The sequence below is a fragment of the Crotalus tigris genome, unplaced genomic scaffold (assembly GCF_016545835.1).
Source record: "Crotalus tigris isolate CLP2741 ecotype Arizona unplaced genomic scaffold, ASM1654583v1 scf7180000023830.6690815, whole genome shotgun sequence".
Taxonomy (NCBI): Eukaryota; Metazoa; Chordata; class Lepidosauria; order Squamata; family Viperidae; genus Crotalus; species Crotalus tigris.
In genome coordinates this window covers 3,650,343-3,667,678 of record NW_024100214.1, presented here as the reverse complement: position 1 = coordinate 3,667,678, position 17,336 = coordinate 3,650,343, and the positions used below count along the sequence as shown (strand labels likewise).

Below are 17,336 nucleotides of genomic sequence, written 5' to 3'. Positions count from 1 at the left end.
TGTTGGTTTGTCCGATGTATGTGGTGGGACAAGTGGTGCATGGGATTTCGTATACTCCTTGATTTTCTAATTCAATTTTATCTTTGGGGTTTCTAAGGATGGTGGATATTTTTCTGTTTGTGCAGAATGCTGTTTTGATGTTGTGTTTATGGAGGATCTTACTGATTCTGTCTGTGGTGCCTTTTATGTATGGGAGGAGGGCTTTGCCGTTTTCTTGTTCTTTGTCTTGGATTTTAGTGGGGGTTTCTTTTTGGATTAGGTTTGTAATCTTATTTCTATGGAATCCATTGGATGTTAGTACATTGGTGAGAGTGTGTAGTTCGGGTTTTAGGTGTTGTTCGTCAGCTAAGCGTTTTGTTCTGGAGATGAGTGTCTTGGCTACAGAGTTGATCTGTGCTGGGTGGTGGTGTGAGAGAGCGTGCAGATAGCGGTTTGTGTGTGTTTTCTTCTGGTAGATGGTGTGTCCTAGGGAGCCATTGGATTTCTTGTAGACTAAGACATCCAGGAAGGGAAGTTGGTTGTTAGCTTCTGTTTCCATGGTGAACTGTATTTTGGGGTGTAGGCTGTTGAGGTGTGTGAGGAAGTTGTCCAGTTTTTCTTTCCCATGTGGCCAGATTATGAAGGTGTCGTCTACGTATCTGAGCCAGAGTTTGGGTTTGTGATCCGATTTTTCTAGAGCTTGGGTTTCAAAGTGTTCCATGTAGAGGTTGGCAATGACAGGTGAGAGGGGTGATCCCATGGGATCACCCCTCTCACCTGTCATTGCCAACCTCTACATGGAACACTTTGAAACCCAAGCTCTAGAAAAATCGGATCACAAACCCAAACTCTGGCTCAGATATGTAGACGACACCTTCATAATCTGGCCACATGGGAAAGAAAAACTGGACAACTTCCTCACACACCTCAACAGCCTACACCCCAAAATACAGTTCACCATGGAAACAGAAGCTAACAACCAACTTCCCTTCCTGGATGTCTTAGTCTACAAGAAATCCAATGGCTCCCTAGGACACACCATCTACCAGAAGAAAACACACACAAACCGCTATCTGCACGCTCTCTCACACCACCACCCAGCACAGATCAACTCTGTAGCCAAGACACTCATCTCCAGAACAAAACGCTTAGCTGACGAACAACACCTAAAACCCGAACTACACACTCTCACCAATGTACTAACATCCAATGGATTCCATAGAAATAAGATTACAAACCTAATCCAAAAAGAAACCCCCACAAAATCCAAGACAAAGAACAAGAAAACGGCAAAGCCCTCCTCCCATACATAAAAGGCACCACAGACAGAATCAGTAAGATCCTTCATAAACACAACATCAAAACAGCATTCTGCACAAACAGAAAAATATCCACCATCCTTCAGCAAATTGTACTAAACTTAGCCAATCACTGGCAGTTAAAAGGAAGAAAAGACATTGCTGCTCAAAGCAAGAAGCTACTTCGTCGAAACGTTGCCAAGACACTTCCAATTTTACGCGGGAGAAAACCCGAACAACCAAAGACCTATATACAAATACCCGCGGAAAACAAATATATATATATATATATATATATATATATATATTCCTTTTTATGAGGGTCCATTTTCTCTAAGACATTAATTGTAATGCATAAACCAGGAACTGTTTAGATTAGTAAGAAAATAAATCAGAAAGTAAAACTGTGGTACATAGAACTGTATCTAACCATACCTGTGATGGATCAGTGATTATTTATACATATATGTTCTTAAAAATTGTATTAGAGTTTGATGTGAAGAAAATCTCATTTCTTTTGAATTCTATTGTCAGCACTTTTTCCCACTAATTCATCCACTGCAGATAACAGTACCAAATTAAAGCATTGTAAATGCTTCTGCAATTGTTTGGAAACTGGTTCTGCTATTCTGTAATTATTTCATAAAGTTAATTTGTGATCTCATTTGGTTCTGTTCAGTATAGTTCTGAATAGTATATTGAATACTGCTGATTCGGAACATTAAAATGACTCTTATATTACATATTTGATCTAATAATATAATTAAATAAAATGAGCTGCTATCTGCATTTTACATCAATTTTATTTATGCACTATAAATACTGTAAAGGTTCAAGCAATGTTTTTGGATTTTAATGGACGTGTTGTATTAGAAATATTTTCTTCCTTTTCTGATTATTTGCTCTTTTTGTGTGTGAGAGTTTTCTTTTGCTTTTAAGTATGGGATATATAGATTTAATGGAACACAGGAAATACTAATGTATTGGCTCTCAGAGATATCCCCATAATTCTGAAATGAATCTGACACTTCTTTTTTTTTTTTTTGTAACACTATATCTATTTCTGGCACATATTTGCTAGTTCTATATATTTTTTTTCTTTTCCTTTACCCCATGCCTTCTCTAAGGGTATATTAGTTGTTGAATATAAACAACTGTTCTAAATCTTGAGTTCCAAGTCATTAGTTTCATATAACTAACTAAGCTTTTGAAAGGTAGGATACAGTGACACCCTTGGCAAGATGCCATGTGTGCAAAGGTTTGCAGTCTGTTCCAAAAGACATATGCCTCAAATATTATGTCTAAAAATTACTGTCACATGCTAGCTCATAATTTCATTTGGACTAGTGTGCATAGACTTTTATTGACCAATGCTAAATAAAATATACTGGTATTTTTATATCGAAATGTCACCTTAGTTTTCAACATACTGACCAAGAATGCAATCTTGAAAGCAGCTGAAATTCAATTTCCCTGCATTTGAAATCCTTTTAAATATTTTGAACTCTTTGATATTTTTTCAAAGATCCTTGAACCCATTTTGTACATGCTCTCATCTTAACCATTTATTACAAATGCTTTTATGGGAAAACTAGAAGACAGTAAGTTTTGTTCTTGATATTGTGTTCTAGGTCAATAGGACCTCTTTTTGCATACAGAATAATCTCTAATTGATAATTAAAGCCCCTTCACATTGTAGCTTAACTGATCCTTAGCTGACATTCCCTAGTTGACTGGGTATGGACAGGCAGAAACTGTTGGGAAACTATTGATCCCAAAGATACCCTAAGCCACATATAGATAGTGAAACCACTTTGGATTTCATTTGGAAATCTACTTGATAACCATTGCAGTTCTTGCAGCCGAGTTCTGACATGGCAGTTCTATGATTAATCGGTGAGCATTCATGTCACTGCATTATGGATAAGCTACTATTTCTAAGTGGTTTTCAAGGGTAGAGTCAGCAAATTGTACTAAACTTATCAAAAGTTAGCACAGGTATTTTGTACCGTGAAAGCCTATAGTTTGCACACTGGCCATGCACAATTTTGAGGGAGCACAGCTTCTGCAAAAGCCAGATATGCTACAGTTGGCTTGTGACTCAACAGCCATTCCACCTTATTTGGGCTGAGTTTGTGTAAAAGATAAGCCAGGAAATCTACCGTATATTCTGGTGTATAAGACGACTTTTGAGAGCATCAAAACAGCCTCCGAACTCGGGGGTCGTCTTATGCGCTGAGTCGTCTTATACGCCAGAAATAAGGTAGTTTCTGGTGTATAAGACGACTTTCTAGGCATGCGACTCGGCGTCGATCATCTTATACGCCGGAAATAAGGTAGTTTCTGGTGTATAAGACGACTTTCTAGGCATGCGACTCGGCGTCGATCTTCTTGCGACCCGGCGTCGAACTAGGGGGTCGTCTTATACGCCGGGTCACCCTATACGCCGGAATATACGGTATTTAGTTTTCTGAAATCATTGTTGATCATTGGTGCTTAATGTTATAGAAATTCGATGGTCAGAATTGCCCCACTCTCTGATTTCGTTTTTTAAATGAACTTATAGAATCCTGAGCTTATGTATTTGAGGTTGACATGGAGGTGCTAATGTAATGGAGAAAAAAACCTGCAGGTAATTGCAGATAAGTGAAGCATTATTAAATTGAAGTGTATCTGCAAGAAAATGTACATCTGAGAAGGGGGTGAACTGTTTCCCCTTCACATTTGTGATTCCAATTTTTTTTAAAAATGAAAACCTTATAAAATATGGGATAGTGTGTAATGTTGGTTTAGGCTATCTTTACCATGACTGGAATTTGATAAAGATATCTCCAATTTTAACCAAATGATAAAATTAAAAGGATAACAATGTACGAATTTGAAACACTGAGTTGGGTTGAAGTAGTCCAAGCAATAGTTATTGAAAAATAATAGTTGCTATTTCATGTTGGGATTGGATATGCAGTCATATATATTAAAATGATAGAATAAAACTGGAAGATGATATAAAGAATGGGCACAAGTTCATATGATATTGGAAATCAGATTAGTATTAAAAGGCAAAGAAAGAAAACATCAGTATTCATCCTCCTAATTAGATGGAAAACATGACATCAGCTGACCATAAGAAAGATAGCTATGAATAATTGGACTAATTTGTGCTGAAGCTTTGTTCATTTAATTTTTTGGAAGGTACATTTCTGTGATTAGATCCTTTTTTATTATTTTACAGACAGACCTCATAATCCTATGGTGAATGCTGGAGCAATTGTGATCACCTCTTTGATCAAGGTAAAATATGTACAGTGAATATTTCTGACCACTGCACTATAAATAGTTTGTAAGAAATTATAAGCAGAATTAGATTCCATCTAGACATGGAAATTTTCCTATACTGCTTCTTTCAGACTATAGAAGCATGTAGTCATTATCACTTGTGTGCCTCTGAAATTGTTTTCAGTGCTTGTTTTTCAGCTGCCTGTTGCTCCCCAAATTCAAAAAGGAGTTTTGGGATACGGAGCAAGATAAGGTTTAAGGGGAAATGTTGCTGGTATGTTTCTCTTTCTCTTTCCCCACCTCCCTCCCTTTTACGTTACAGTTTGAAAGACTTTCATAAAATCTTAACTGCTTTTGAAACTGGGTTTGATAAAAGTTTCTTTCTTTGAAAAAATTAATATAAATATAACTTTTTAGATTGTGGAATGAAATACTTTGATGTACAAATATATTAGACAAACTTGGGAGTTTTTTTTATAAAGAAAGCCACTCAAAAAGTTACAAATTGAACCTTTTAGCAATTTTAATATGGAGTTTCATATTTTTGTAACTTTATTTTAAGAATGAGTTAGAGTTATGCTTCCATTGAGAGAACTATATTTTCATTAAATAATTCATTTTATATTTCAGTTTATACATTCACCAGATATAAAGTTAAATCCCCTGGCACTTTCTTAATATTAAATATTGGTACTTTTGGAAGTAATATCATTTTTACAATGTTTGGCTTAATAATTAACCGAGTTTTGGGACAGATTTCCACAATTAAAGTATACATACTTTGAATTACAGGTTATTGTTAATCTTTAAAAGTATATATTTATATATATTTATCTATCACTAAGATATCTCAAAAAGAGTTTTTAAAGAACATTATCTCTTCTCTTTAATTTTGTAGTAGAGTAATCAAAATGGAGATTTTAAATATTTGATTACATCATATCCTTATAGCTTTAATTTTGAAAGGCTATTTTAGTTTTGGCTCATGGTTTTCTGCTTCTATGTAAAACAATTCCTGCTTTAAACATTTATCTTTAATAGCTGTAGGTGAAGGAAAATGGCCTTAAATTTGACAGGTAAATTTATTCATGATTATTTTTTTTCTGGAGGTTTAAATAACTTAAAATTCATCTTGACAATGAGATTTTGAAATAAGTGGTAGACAGTTCATCAGACAGCTCAGTGCATTTCTTGTTCACACAATAGTCTTTTATGTACAGTAACTCAATATATCCTCTGAAGTGCACACATGTTTGGAAATTAATTTTATTAAAATTAATGAATTGCCGATCAAATACATATTTTATTGGCAAGCAAAAACCCACTTTAGGTTTCAGGCCATTTCAGTATATTGCAGTTTTCCTTTTTACTGCATGCAGTTGTAATATAAAAACACAGCAACAATGTTACAAGTCAGTATTGAGTGCATTGAAACTTTGCATGTAGTATCTGCATGTCTAGCAGACATAAACCACCATATTGCATTGTTATTTGTTTATAGTGATTGTAAGACATTTATGTGTTCCATCTTCTGGGAAGTTATTTTATAAAAATTGTCTACGAATTGGGAAAATTCAAGGAATTAAAATTAACCTTTCTCATCTTCCCCCAAAGTTGATTTAAGTCTTACTCTCATAAATTAGATCTATTTTGATGTGCTGTAATGATGTGTGACATTTCAACAGCCTCACAAATAAAGTTATAGAACCTAGTAGTCCATTTTCACAGGAAACACCTTTGTAAATCTTCTCTTTTTAATTAATTAGCTGAAAGCATTTCTGTTGTGTTCAAGTATTGGACAAATAACTATTTTTTGTGCATTTTGCATCTTCAATTGAAGATTAAATTCTGGAAATCCAGTAATTTACCTGGAAGAAAGGCAATCTCAAATTTATAACAATCCTTCCCAAAAGAAAGAGTAGACTCTGTGTATGTGCACACATATACGTACAGATACATAAATTCCGTGCAATACCCTGTTTTCCCATTGTATCAACCTAAGGTCCATTTTGTGTGCCCCTCCCTCCCTAAAGCCTTTTTCCAAAAAAGGGCCTAGATCAGGAGAAAACAAAATGAAACTCCCCTACCAATTAAAATTATTTGTAAAAAAAAAATTGGTCATGTATAAAATTGACTTACTGCCATCTGCATATACCATTTCCTCTCTCACACTGAAATTGATATTATACGTGTAGACAAATTATGTTAGGTGAATCTGTGCCAGAAAGCAAAGAGCGAAGCCCTATTTAGTTGTTGGGAAAGGTTAAATGCAAGCCCTCCCTCCTCTCCCCCACCCCCAGCAAGCAGTAGGACAAACTTTAGGCTAATCTCTCCAAAGGCATTAATGTTTTTTAGCAGGAGTTTCTGCTATCATTTGTATCTTCTGCTTTTCATACTTTATTCTGTTCTTATCAGTAGAAAGTGGAAAAATTCCCTCAATTCACAAATTTGCAAGTCTTAATAAGAAATCTGTGGAGTTAGCTATAGATGAAATTCCTAGGTATGCACAAATATTTGATAATAATCCTTACCACATTAGTGCAACTTCTTATTTTTATTTCATGGTAGCTTGTTCAAGCAACTGATATTTGAAAATAGCAAAACAAGGGCCTGTTTAATTCCACTCATTTTGAATCGCAATCCAAGTAGTTTTATACAAAGACTTTGAACGTGAGGAGCTAAATCATACCCACCTATCTGTGGCTCTTTTATTTGTGCGCCAAAGTTGATTTAAGTCTTACTCTCATAAATTAGATCTATTTTGATGTGCTGTAATGATGTGTGACATTTCAACAGCCTCACAAATAAAGTTATAGAACCTAGTAGTCCATTTTCACAGGAAACACCTTTGTAAATCTTCTCTTTTTAATTAATTAGCTGAAAGCATTTCTGTTGTGTTCAAGTATTGGACAAATAACTATTTTTTGTGCATTTTGCATCTTCAATTGAAGATTAAATTCTGGAAATCCAGTAATTTACCTGGAAGAAAGGCAATCTCAAATTTATAACAATCCTTCCCAAAAGAAAGAGTAGACTCTGTGTATGTGCACACATATACGTACAGATACATAAATTCCGTGCAATACCCTGTTTTCCCATTGTATCAACCTAAGGTCCATTTTGTGTGCCCCTCCCTCCCTAAAGCCTTTTTCCAAAAAAGGGCCTAGATCAGGAGAAAACAAAATGAAACTCCCCTACCAATTAAAATTATTTGTAAAAAAAAAATTGGTCATGTATAAAATTGACTTACTGCCATCTGCATATACCATTTCCTCTCTCACACTGAAATTGATATTATACGTGTAGACAAATTATGTTAGGTGAATCTGTGCCAGAAAGCAAAGAGCGAAGCCCTATTTAGTTGTTGGGAAAGGTTAAATGCAAGCCCTCCCTCCTCTCCCCCACCCCCAGCAAGCAGTAGGACAAACTTTAGGCTAATCTCTCCAAAGGCATTAATGTTTTTTAGCAGGAGTTTCTGCTATCATTTGTATCTTCTGCTTTTCATACTTTATTCTGTTCTTATCAGTAGAAAGTGGAAAAATTCCCTCAATTCACAAATTTGCAAGTCTTAATAAGAAATCTGTGGAGTTAGCTATAGATGAAATTCCTAGGTATGCACAAATATTTGATAATAATCCTTACCACATTAGTGCAACTTCTTATTTTTATTTCATGGTAGCTTGTTCAAGCAACTGATATTTGAAAATAGCAAAACAAGGGCCTGTTTAATTCCACTCATTTTGAATCGCAATCCAAGTAGTTTTATACAAAGACTTTGAACGTGAGGAGCTAAATCATACCCACCTATCTGTGGCTCTTTTATTTGTGCGCCGTAGCATCAATAAAGACAAAAATAAAAAATGAGTTATTTTTTAGAGCGTAAGTGAGGAATCTTATAGTTTCTCATTTTGGGATTATGCTCTCATCAACTTCCATGGCAGCCAACATTAATAGGCGATGGAAAACCCCAGGTTACCCCCACTGTTCTATAACATTTTTCTTAAAGTGGGGTTTATGTGCAGAGACACATCTTCTCATATGTTTCTTGCTACTATTCTGGAAAAGGGAGTTTAAGATTTCTTCCTGGCAGCTTGCCAACTAGCAGTTTGGCGGTCTTTTGATGAATGATATAAAATGATATCACTCGGATAGTGGTACTACTCGTTAAGGGTGGAGCAGAAACCTTCTTTTTCAATGCAATTTAATCCAAATACCAATTGCAGTTGGTATATGGAGGAGGTCTCATTGATGCCAATAGCATTGCTTCTGTTTAGGATTGTAGCTGAGACAGGCACAAAAGTCCCTCTTTTCCTACGTGCAATAGTATCAGTGAGAATTGTGTTCCCCCTTCCTCGTAGTCAATAGTACATAAAAAAATTAACAAGCTCTGTAATGTGAGATCTAGTGTGATTTATAGATGCATCTATGTTGAGATTATAGGATAGAAGGTGGGATAAAATAATAATATGCCCAATCTAGTCTAATCTCTGGCTGACTATGCAGCCAATCATAATAATATCGTTGGCATTGACAAAATCACCATCACTCAGTTGCAAAAGTCAGCTTTACTTGGAATAACATACATCCTATGATGAAACCTTTAATATTATTAAACAACATTTGCCTATCCTTGAGTCCTTGGGAAGGGCTCAATAGGTGAGCAAAAATGCCATTACCAGTCTAAATATCTGGATGAGTGTGCAATAATGGCATGGCTAGGAGGCTTGTTTGTAAATATTGTAGACATTACATAGATGGGCCTTTGATTTTAGTTTGGAAAGATGTTTTTATTCTTTTAGTGTGGTGCATGCTCTGTATCATTTATTTGTTAGTTATGGTAGCACATTGTGTCAGTCAGTTAAGAATTCTGAATAATAAAGGAAGTCAATAACATAGAACATAGCTTTTATATTGGCATTTGAATTCTATAGTTTAATATATAAGTTGCCTCACATTCCTTGTGACAGCTGTTAACCAGAAGATGGTTCCTTCATACACTCTGCGCCCCAGACCAGGAAATATACTTAATTGTGGGGTTATCAACTCTGGCTATGTGCCAAGATAAAACAGATTATATATTATAGTTTAACCATTTCAATAACCCCTTTGCTACACGAGCAAAACCTTAGAAAGCCATACAATATGTTATTTTTTTTAAAAAAAAATTGTAGAACATCTGATCAAGAGGCAAAGCTCTATTGACAGAAGATTGGCTGTGCTCAAGTCAACTTCTTTTGCCCTTAGCTTCTCAAAGAATCCCATCAAGTTCTTATAGTATTGTTCCATACAATACTATGGAACAGAGTTTGAAAAAACATTTTTGTAAGATGTTTACCTCTTAATTCATATGCGGAATCCCAAGTTGTATCCTGCATATATGTGCTCTAATCAACTCTGTGTTCTCGGTGAATTCACTGTGTTATCTCTAGATCCGGGGGGGGGTTAAAATGCCAGCCCACAGGCCTATTCCATCATGCAGAGGCCGCGCCCACCCCAGCTCCAGCAATGCGAAAAAAGTCATGACAGGTTATGACATGTCATGTGATGCAGCGAGTTTGACACCCGTACTCTAGATTTACAGCTTAAATGAATGTAAAATAATCACTAGCTTTAAACACAAATGCTGTAATTAAAAACAGCAGTTGGAGGTAAAACCACTTTTATTAAACATAACACTTTCTAAGTGAGGTTGTGGAAGAACTTGATGACTAAATCAAAGTGTCTGAAATATGGTAGCAAAAAACAATTTCTTGCAATGTTCTGCAAAGGTATTCAACTAGTATATGACATAGTACAGTATAAAAATCACAGGATATATGATGTTATTAGAGAAGAAAATTTCAGCACTTTCCATAAAGTCTTAAAATATGGTTGACTTCATATACCTGTCTATATAGCTTTCTTGCAATAATAAGGAAGTGGGTTTGCCATTTTTAGAATTTTTATTTCAAAATTATGTTAATAGTAATCTTTGATATAGTAAATTAGTGTATAGCCTCCCTTTAAGATATATTACTTTTTCATCTTATTTGGAACCAATAAAGGGATTGTTGCTTTCCTCTACAGGATAGCCCTTTATTTTCTTATATAGATGTAAGTACATCTATATAGAATTGAATGAAATAAATTATATAAAAAGACACAGGGTTTTAAAACAGTGCTTTATTGAACAAATCATTGTTGTTCAAATATAACAAGCCATAAATAATAGAAACCATAGGAAATAGATCCATAGCTGAAGTGATATTCAGTCTAAATTCAGACACACAAAATTTAAATGCATGTACAAAAAACGTTTACAGTGTTAAAGGTGAAATGCAATACAAAAAGGAGACAGTGTAATCCCGTGTTACTGAAATGTTCTAGCCCATAGCTACGAAACCATTTTTAATTGGCTTTGAGGCTTATTTCTATACTTTAAATGTTCCAGCCAAATCCTGAACATAGGTCACCTTATAAAGTATATGATAAAATGTTGGTGTCATTTTTGTGGAAAGCTCCAATACACACACTGTCTTTGTGACAAGCTTCTGATACTGAAATACTACCATATAACTTCAATATGTCTTTGTATTAGAGTGGTGATTTAAAATACTGAAAGGGTGGGATATATACTATTTTGTCATAATAAAATTTATTTATTGAATAAGTAATTCTTCAGAAATAAGTTGACAATTTAGAAAATCCACACAATTAAATCATATGAACTGCTTAAATCAGCAGTACCAGGCAACAGATCTTAATATAATTTGATGTTTGGTATTTCTCTTTACTAGTGCCTAGTATTTTAGAATTGAAACATATATAATTATTTTATGATTTTTAAGTTCTGATTGCATGCTGGTAGAATTTTGGCGTACATAAAAAACGATCCCTACTTCTTATTTAATATTGACATGTGTATAATTATATAAAATATGCATGTGTGATGTGTCATTGGATTGTTACAGTCTTAAAATATTTTGTGTTCTGAGGCTTACAATTTGTATATACACAATAGTGTGCATATACACATAAATATACATGCAAGCATGCACACTGTAAGTGTATATATGTATATATTATGTTCGTGAAGTTAAATATTGCATGGAACACTTGTAGACAGATTAATTGCTTGTAAGTAACTCTCCACAGATTGGAAAAATAGCTCTTCCAAAATACAAGTTGCTTTTGCTCTTTCTCATATTCCATCCTCAAACTGAAGACATACTTTCCATATTGTTAAGGTGGGGGTGTGGGAAAACAACTATTGCAATATTTGGCATCTTGTTTTAATGCTGATTTTACTTTTATTTGTTTTCCTTAAAGAAAAAATGTGTCATGACCAAATGAAATGACATTGTTATGAACATGGATTTTAGGCGCTATTGGGAAAGAATCCAGTATTTAAATGTTTAAATAGGCTTATTCATACTTTTATTTTTGGAATTGTAAAAAAATACTGTTTTCTTGGGTATCAAAATACTCTGGAGCTTAAAGCCAAGAAAATTCTGAATATGATAAATGCTGAAATAAGTTTGCTTTGTTTATATGTTCAGACTCTTGCTTGATTTATTGATTCTGCTAATAGTGTCAAAATAGCAAAGGCTTTGGGTTTTATTATTCTGGGTTGGTTTTTTTTTGAGGGGTGGGAGGAGAATGAGATGTTACTATTGTCTTGCATTAAGCATCTTTCTCCTTTTGTCAGATGTAGGGGGAGAAATGCAAAACTTGTTTCAGTTTAACTGTTTTAACCATGCAACAATGATCAGTATAGCATCCCATAACTAATGCCGACCCCTCCCACTTTCCCAAGCAACATTCACTGTGCATTTAAAAGGTTTTTGTGGTTTAAATGTTGTTACATATTTTACAGCATTAGGATCTATGGAATATTTTGACAACTGCAACAGTTCAATGAAGTTGGTAATTTCTTCTTTTAATTATTTTTCATTGAACAGATTTGGAGTTACACTTTTTTTTTAAAGAAAAGTTTGTTTTTCTAATGCTTTTCAACACATTGCATAATCTTTTAGCATATTAAATAGCCTTTGACTCTATGGGTAGCAGCATTTTAATTTGATTGATGTTGACACAATAGTATGGTATTCTTTCAGCTGGTGATCATACGTGAATGACTGTACATCACTAGATGAGCTGGTGCTTGTGGCTTCACGGATTGTCTGCAAGGTCCTAATCCACAGTAGAATGGGAAATGAGGCTGGCTTTATACATTTCATTGAGTAGAATGCTGGTACATACAGGCTTCCAGGTTTTTCCCCCCTTAAACTAACATTGTAAAAGTAATGTTTCATGTTTCGTTAAACTGAGGCCTTTAAATTTGAATTTGTTTGCTTTTAAAAATTGTAATTCCAGTAAATACTTGTTTAAATGTCTAGCAGCTTAAACATTAGGGATACAGATAAAACTGCCAGAATATTCTTATAATAATCAATGAAGTTTGTTGCTGTATCCCCGTAATCTCATTTAAAAAAAAAACCCCACATCTGCCTTGTTCAGTCTCATCTCTATAGAACCTTTGAGCTACGATTTCATATTACTTATTTTTGAAATTTTGGATTTGGAAACGTAAATGTTTCTGAAATTAAATACCAAATGTAGAAAAAAAAATCACACATGCTGTTTAGGGTATATTTTTACTTGAAGGAGTATCCTCTTCAGTATCCAAATGCAAATGTAACAAGATTTTGATCCTCTGACCTCAGTATAGGCATTTAAGCCCTTTCCTATTTTGTATTAAAAGAGTTGTTCCCTTCCAGCATATATTTTTATGCAAACTCTTTGTTTCAGTCAAGGTTCATTAATACACAAGCATGCTTATGTGCACACAATTTTAAACTTTACACATTTACTATAGCAATAATCAGTTTGTAGTGTTTTCTAAACCCAATCCCTTGAATTTAAGAGCAGCATTATGTTTAGCTCAGTCTCTCTCTGGTACCAAACTGGGAGTCAGTAAATATTCATAACTTTGTGATATTCTTTCTACCCTTATGGGTTCAGTTTAGCTAACTATAAAAACCCAGCATTTTTGTTATCCCAGTTTGTTAACACTGATGGCTGAAATATAAAGATATTAATGGGAAGTTTTTTAAAATGTGAGAAGCATACACATGCAGAAGCTCAGCACATTTAGACATAACCAATCTTTATTTTAATGCAGTTGTCTTTTTATTAGTTCTACCTAGCATTTAAAATTGTTCTATCTTGCATTTAAAAGCTACCTCCACAAAACAGTATTAACAGTATTAATTATAAATAGCTTGTAATTCAGCAAAAAATTTAAAAACTCATGGAAAATTAATGGATTCGCTGACTACATTTCAAATAAAACTAAGTTCAGCTCTATTGTTTTATATTGGTAACATTTTTAACAGGCAATGTTAAAGTATTGTAATGCTTTGTATAACAATTGAGTAATCTAACTCTAGGTATATAGACTAACAAATAAAACTCTAGTCTAGTAATACATAATAGCATTTAAGTAGCAATAGAACAAATTAATCTATAATTAAAGTTCCCTTGTAGTAATACATTTTGTAACTGTGTCTTCTTTCCTTTCAGCAAGGAGCAAATAATGCGGAGAAGTTTGACTATGTAAGCAAACTTTTTAATTGTTACCATTTATTTTCTGTAATTTTAAATGTTACAAAATAGAGTGTTGCTCTGTCCCATATTTTCACTTCATATCTGTTTATTAACTGAACTCAAAATCACTTGAATTGGAATTGGACTCTATTACTAATTGTAAGGAACAATTTAATTATTTTATATTTAAAACATATTATATTAAATATACTTTATATTTATAAATTATAATGTAGCAACTCTGGAGGCAAGCCTTACTCATTTTTTACAAGTGTTTTCTCTTCTGTAAAATTTAGAAGCATTTGCTTTCCAGTTTTAAATTAATTGCAGAATGTCATTGAATTTGAACTAGACTAAAATTTATGTAGCATTTTAAGTGAAGTTAAGATAAAAATATTAATTTCTAATTTAAATTAACTATAATTTTATTTTAGACATAGCAGTAAATAGTAATTTATATTAAAGCAAAAACTGTCTTCATTCTTTCTCATGGAATAGATTTGTTCTTACAGAATGACAGCATTGCTTGATATCTAAACCTAACTTGGTTATTTGCACTGAATACTTACTATGAAGTGCTTTTTAGTACATTCTGAAAAAATAATCATGCTTTCCTTAGGTGATGCAATTCATGAATAAAATGGCTGGAAATGAATATGTCGGTTTCAGTAATGCCACGTAAGTATGTTTCCTAGATTAATTTCAACACTATGAGCAATAGTTAATATTAATGCTGCACGTATTTTATTTTATTAATCAAGTCTTCGCTTCAGCTAAGACTTTGGGTCTAGGAGAAATATTTTCCTTTATGCTGGATTTCTGTAGAAGTACTGTACCTTATGGCACTGTCTCTTCCAAAAAACAAGAGAAAAGGGAAGAAAAAAGGAAGTTTATTGTGATTTGGCAGCTTATGACAGACTGTTTCTGTGTCGTTTGTAGGCATGATGTTATTTTGTCTGATTCAAGTAACTGACTATTGGGTTTGTTCAAAATCGTATTGGTTTCGAACAGAAAAGATATCTTGCATGATGTTTCAAATGCAGTATGGCAGGGGTCCCCAATCCCTGGTCCGGGACCTAATGCCAGGTCAGAGCTGGGCCGTGGAAGTGGTGGGCAAGTGCGTGCGCACACACAACTGCATTTGTGAAAGCAGCGTGTGCACACAAAACAACACACACTCCTGCTGCCTCCGTGTCCACCAGACCGCTGAGCCGGAAAGGTTGGGGACTGCTGCAATATGGGATTAAAAAACTAAAACATTATCGCAGTTAACTTTAAGTAGTTAGCTTCTATGGTAATCTCTGCTCTGTCCTCTGCCAAATAAAGCCGTTTCTAATGTTGAAATTGTCTGACAATTACAATTTGCTGCTATCTTGTATAGCCACCACCTGCAATGTATACAGTTTAGAAACAATGAAATTTGCATTATACATCTTGGAAACTTTGAGTCAGGAATGTGGAAGTAGTTTTGACATTGTGTTCTTGATTTGCATTAGTAAAGATCTAGAGCAGGGGTGTCAAACTGCTGGCCCGCAGGCCGGATGTGTCACACGGAAGTCACCCCAGCTCCAGCAAGGAGAAAAAAGTTGCGATACGTTGTGACACATCCCAGGACACAGTGAGTTTGACACCCCTGATCTAGAGTAACAATGGAGTTACCTTTCTGACTTATATTGCATTCCTGTATTTCACTTAACATCTAAATAAGTTCTATTGCATTCTCAAGTAGTTATGACAGATATATGATCAATATTTTAATTCCATTTCTGAGATGTAATCTTATTTACAAAAAATGTTTAGTTTAATTCTTTGTAGTGAATAGACACGTCCTTTGCATTGAGCCTTATAATATGCTGCAGCATTAATTTGTTCTTTTTAATGTAAACTCCACACAATGATAGTCCGTGTCTTCCCAAACTAAATAGGTTACTAGAGTTACAACAATTTTAAATAACAAAGATCCACCAATACTATTGCTAATAAGTATTTAGTATTTGATATCCATTTCTGCCCCTTTTCTGCCTTAGATTCCAGTCTGAAAGGGAGAGTGGAGACAGAAACTTTGCAATAGGCTATTATCTCAAAGAGAAAAAGGTATGCATTTGGTTTTATTTACTCCATTTCCTTAAATGTATGTAACGTCAATTAACAAACTACAAAATAACATTTTATTTCTTCATAGTGACAGTAAAGGTAAATACAATATTACCGTATATTCCAGCGTATAAGGTGACCCGGCGTATAAGACGACCCCCGACTTCAGCGCCGAGTCGCATGCCTAGAAAGTCGTCTTATACGCCAGAAACTACCGTTATTTCTGGCATATAAGACAACTCGGCGTATAAGACAACCCCCGACTTCGGCGCCGATTTTAACACTTGCGAAAGTCGTCTTATACACCGGAAAGTACAGTAATATAAATGTAGTTATTCTTCCATTTTGGTCTCTGTGATTTACACAAATGGCTGGATGCATCTTAGAAAGCCGCATGCGGAACAGAACCATTTGATGTGTATACCACTTCTTGTATATCATGTTACTTAGCATGCCTTGTACTGAACTCTTCTGTTTGTTTTCAACCAATATGCTTCCCAATCTTTCTGGATCTGCATCGAGTTGTTTTTGCACTTGGTTGCAGGTTCTCTATATTCAGCATTATGATTTTTAGCACCCTCTTTCTAAAGGCCAGTGCTGATTGAGCAAGCTTTTCCTTTCAGATGGACATACATTGTGTTCTTTTGCTGCAGCAAATATCTCTTGTTTTGGATATTCCTTCAAGAGAGATCTTGCATCCCAAGGATAGTATTTGCCCAGTTTTGGAAAAATGAGAATTTACCATCTGACCAGACTATTATTACCAAAATTTTAGAGTGTGCAGAAATGGATAGACTAACATTAGAAATGAAAGAAAAAGATGATTCAATTTATTTTAGAACTTGGGAAAAAATTTATCAATGGTTAGAGACACATTAGAACTTGAAAGATTCAATATTTTAGAATAGATGACTGATTTTTAATCGAGGTCTAACTAACATTTTGATGATATGATTACTTTTCCTGATTTACTGACTTTCATTTGTTACTTTTGATTGTTAGGATTTTTTTTTGGAGATTTTATTAGTAGTGTTTGCTTAATAGATTAACGTATTTGTTTACTGATTTTTTTAATATGTTACAGTTTAAGCTTTGCTAAAA

The 17,336-nt window shown here is 34.3% G+C and overlaps 1 protein-coding gene across 4 annotated transcripts in view; it reads left to right on the top strand.

The window, feature by feature from the left end:
• Positions 1–17,336, top strand: part of GLS (glutaminase) — an 83,333-nt gene that overhangs the window by 25,497 nt on the left and 40,500 nt on the right. For 3 of the 4 annotated variants that reach the window (XM_039321957.1, XM_039321959.1, XM_039321958.1), the window contains exons 7-10: positions 4,510–4,568; positions 14,118–14,150; positions 14,761–14,819; positions 16,169–16,235. In XM_039321957.1, coding sequence (XP_039177891.1) covers positions 4,510–4,568; positions 14,118–14,150; positions 14,761–14,819; positions 16,169–16,235 — 218 coding nt within the window. Of the gene's footprint in view, positions 1–4,509; positions 4,569–7,314; positions 12,787–14,117; positions 14,151–14,760; positions 14,820–16,168; positions 16,236–17,336 lie in introns of those variants that run through there. The other variant, XM_039321961.1, reaches the window with a different exon arrangement.